Genomic DNA, 3,022 nt, shown 5'->3' with positions numbered 1-3,022 from the left:
AATTTCCACATAGTACTTCAATACCATTGATCTCCCAGTAAAATTGTATATCTTCCAAATAGATCATGTAATCTTTTATATATACATTTTGCTCTATTAGTATTCAGTTCAGGTTTGCATTTCCAACAATTTGTGGTATAAGGCTGCCAAATGCTGGCTAGAGATTGGTTGCATACCAATTTTCGTTGCCAATCTCACAAATGGTTGTCAAATGTTGGCAATTTTTGATTGTGCCAAATATCTGAACTTGATTTCAACAATAAAGCTAGCTAGAAATCTGCTTGTCATGAGCAATCACGCACTTTTTTATATACCTCCATGTGACAATGAAACGACATAAGTTACTTCACTGCAGAACACATGTTTCACTTTCATCAGATCTCATGCTAAGAAGAGAACATCAAAGATACTACCGATTCAAAACCTGTCTAGTAAAATAACAATATGCATACATACTCGCATAGCAAATTCTCAGCAACAAATTATTAAATATCACACTTACTACTACTAAATTCAAACCTGAAATGTCTCATGAGTACTAGTACTAAATATAGCATATTTGATGCATTAGAAATTAAGAGCAGGGTGTAGCAACTAGTGCAATTAAGCAGTCACATAATCTAACCATGCATCCCATGCAAAGCCACCGGCGTCGTGGCATCCAGAAGGCCGATGGCCGGCGTCGCCAGGCGTGGCTCGTACGCGAGGACCCGGAACCCGTTGCCTCCGCCGTTGACCACTGCGGCCATGCCGTGCCCGACGTATGGGCATGGTGGCGCCCACCGCCACTCGTCGCGGCGCGAGTCGAACACCAGCACGGTCGTCGGCACCGGCATGGCTGCCGGCCCGCCGCGGGGCGCGAGCACGACGAAGTCGCCGTGGGCGGCGCACTCGAACCCTCGCCCGCCCTCCGCGGCCGCGAACTGCGCGTGCACGTCCTGCGGCATCCGCGCCACCTCGCTCCACGCGCCGCCGCCGCCGCCGGAGGCTCCTCTGCCGCGCAGTGTCCAGACGCGCACGCTCCGCGGCACGCTGAGACGGCTCTTCTCCACGGACGCGACGAGCCCCACCCTTGCGGTGCCCGAGCCCTCCCTGCCGCCACCGAGCTCCACCAGCGCCGGCGACCGCAGGAACCGCCTCATCGGCGGCTGCACCTTGCTCCAGACGTTCGCCGCCACGTCGAACACGAGAACCGCGAACGGCGACGAGCTCATGCAGTAGAACCTTCAAAGGACACAGATCAGCAGCTCATAATCAGAAATTTGCACAAGAACCCGGTCCATTCTTGGATCGTATGGGGAAAAACGTTATGTGCAAGAACCCCTTTCCATTTATGCGTATCTGTGAGGGACAGAGAGAGCGGGAGTACCTTCCGGAGGCGAAGGCCATGCCGGCGCGAGGATCGAGGGAGGACAGGCGTGGCAGGAGGGAGCTGGGGGCCCAGAAGCCGGAGGACGGGACGGAGGCGGCGTCGGCGACGAAGGTGTCGACGGAGATATTCTTGACGGCGAAAGGGGACACGAGGTCGTCGCCAGCCACGACGGCAATGATGGACGTCGACCCCGCGGCCAGGCCGACGGTGGGGGAGAGGCGCTGCGTGGGGCCGAGCGGCAGCGCGGCAAGGAGGCGCGTGATGGGGTTGGCGAGGAGCAGCGTTTTATGGCCGGAGGCGTCGGAGAGAAACGCCAGCAGGCCAGCGGCCGCGGCAGCCGGCGAGAACCCCGCGGCGGGGCCCGGGATCGGGAGCGGGAGGAGGAACCAGGACGGTCCCTGCGGCTGGGAGGTGGGGTCGAGGAGGAGGAGGTGGCCGGCGGAGGGGACGGCGAAGGCGAAGAAGGGGAGGTGCGGCGAGTGGAGGAGGTGAGAGTGGAGGAATGGGGAGGAGAAGAGGAGGTGGTAGAAGCGGCGGCAGACGGCGCGGGCGCGGAGGAAGGACGGCGTCGGGAGGCACGCCAGCACGCGGTCCAGCAGCGGCTGCGGCAGCCGGCGCCACACCCGCGGGTCCATCTCCACCGCCTCCGCCGCAGAGGAGGGGCGGCGGCCAGGCCCAGACGGCAGGGACAGGTGGTGGTGAGGGTGTGGGTTCATCGTGAGCTGAGGGATGGAGAGTGGGAGGCAGCTGGCCCGGAGTGTGAGGGAGAGTGAGTGAGCTGAGCTGCAGGTGTGAAGAGGGGGAACCGGGAGGAGAAGAGGGCACAAGAAATACTCCACTTGCATTGAGGAGCCTAGCTAGCTAGCTAAATGGTTGAGTTTTAATGAACCTTGTACATTGGTCTCCGGCTCTCCGCTATTGTCCTAGAAACATTGATCTCTTCTGCATTTGATCTTGATGGGAAAAACTTAATTAATTATTGTTGGTTACTATGCCAATTCTAAGTTGCCTAAGAAAGGGATTTTGCTAGAAATCAAATGTCTTTTATGGCAAATTATGTTGTCGCGAGGATGACAATTTTTATGACAAATTATATTGTCATAAGGATGGCAATTTCTTTTAGCAAACATGGTAAATCATCGTCATGTTCAATTTTTTGCCAGGAATTGCCATGCTTGCTAAGCAAATATCTCATCTTCGTAACATCATAATTTGCCCTAAAAAACATTCATATTGCAATGCCTAAAAATCCGACGTGAGATTTTTAGCATTTTCGAAATACAACTTGGAGAGAGAGAGAGAGAGAGAGAGAGAGAGAGAGAGAGAGAGAGAGAGAGAGAGAGCTCTCCAAGGCCGGAACAGAGTCAACGCAGCCGAGCAACGGCAACATCGGCGACAGGGACGACAGGATAAGCTGTGGCATCGCGTATGAAGGCAAGGACGAGGGTTGACCTGTGTGGGTGGATGCGGGGGGGGGGGTTAGTTTTCGCTGCCACTCATGTTAGATAGCTGTCGAGAACGAGATGGGCTGCAACGTCTTTGATGAGAGCTTGGACAACACCTTGCCGGAGGCGAGGCTTGGGCACGACGTTGGCTGCGACTAGACGAAATTGTGTTGCAAGGAGGAAGAGGAACCGTGCACATCAGGAG

General features: G+C 55.3%; 1 protein-coding gene across 1 annotated transcript; it reads right to left on the bottom strand.

The window, feature by feature from the left end:
- Positions 1-395: 395 nt before the first annotated feature.
- Positions 396-2,203, bottom strand: LOC123159286 (protein ABERRANT PANICLE ORGANIZATION 1). The gene is made up of 2 exons (XM_044577117.1): positions 1,370-2,203; positions 396-1,224 (listed from the first exon to the last, which is right to left on the bottom strand). The coding sequence occupies exons 1-2, from the start codon at positions 2,086-2,088 to the stop codon at positions 621-623; spliced, it is 1,323 nt and encodes a 440-aa protein (XP_044433052.1). The 5' UTR covers positions 2,089-2,203; the 3' UTR covers positions 396-620.
- Between the last annotated feature and the right edge of the window lie 819 nt (positions 2,204-3,022).

This window comes from Triticum aestivum, chromosome 7B (genome assembly GCF_018294505.1).
Source record: "Triticum aestivum cultivar Chinese Spring chromosome 7B, IWGSC CS RefSeq v2.1, whole genome shotgun sequence".
Classification (NCBI taxonomy): Eukaryota; Viridiplantae; Streptophyta; class Magnoliopsida; order Poales; family Poaceae; genus Triticum; species Triticum aestivum.
The sequence above is the reverse complement of the archived record's forward strand: the minus strand, read 5'-3'. Positions and strand labels throughout refer to the sequence as shown.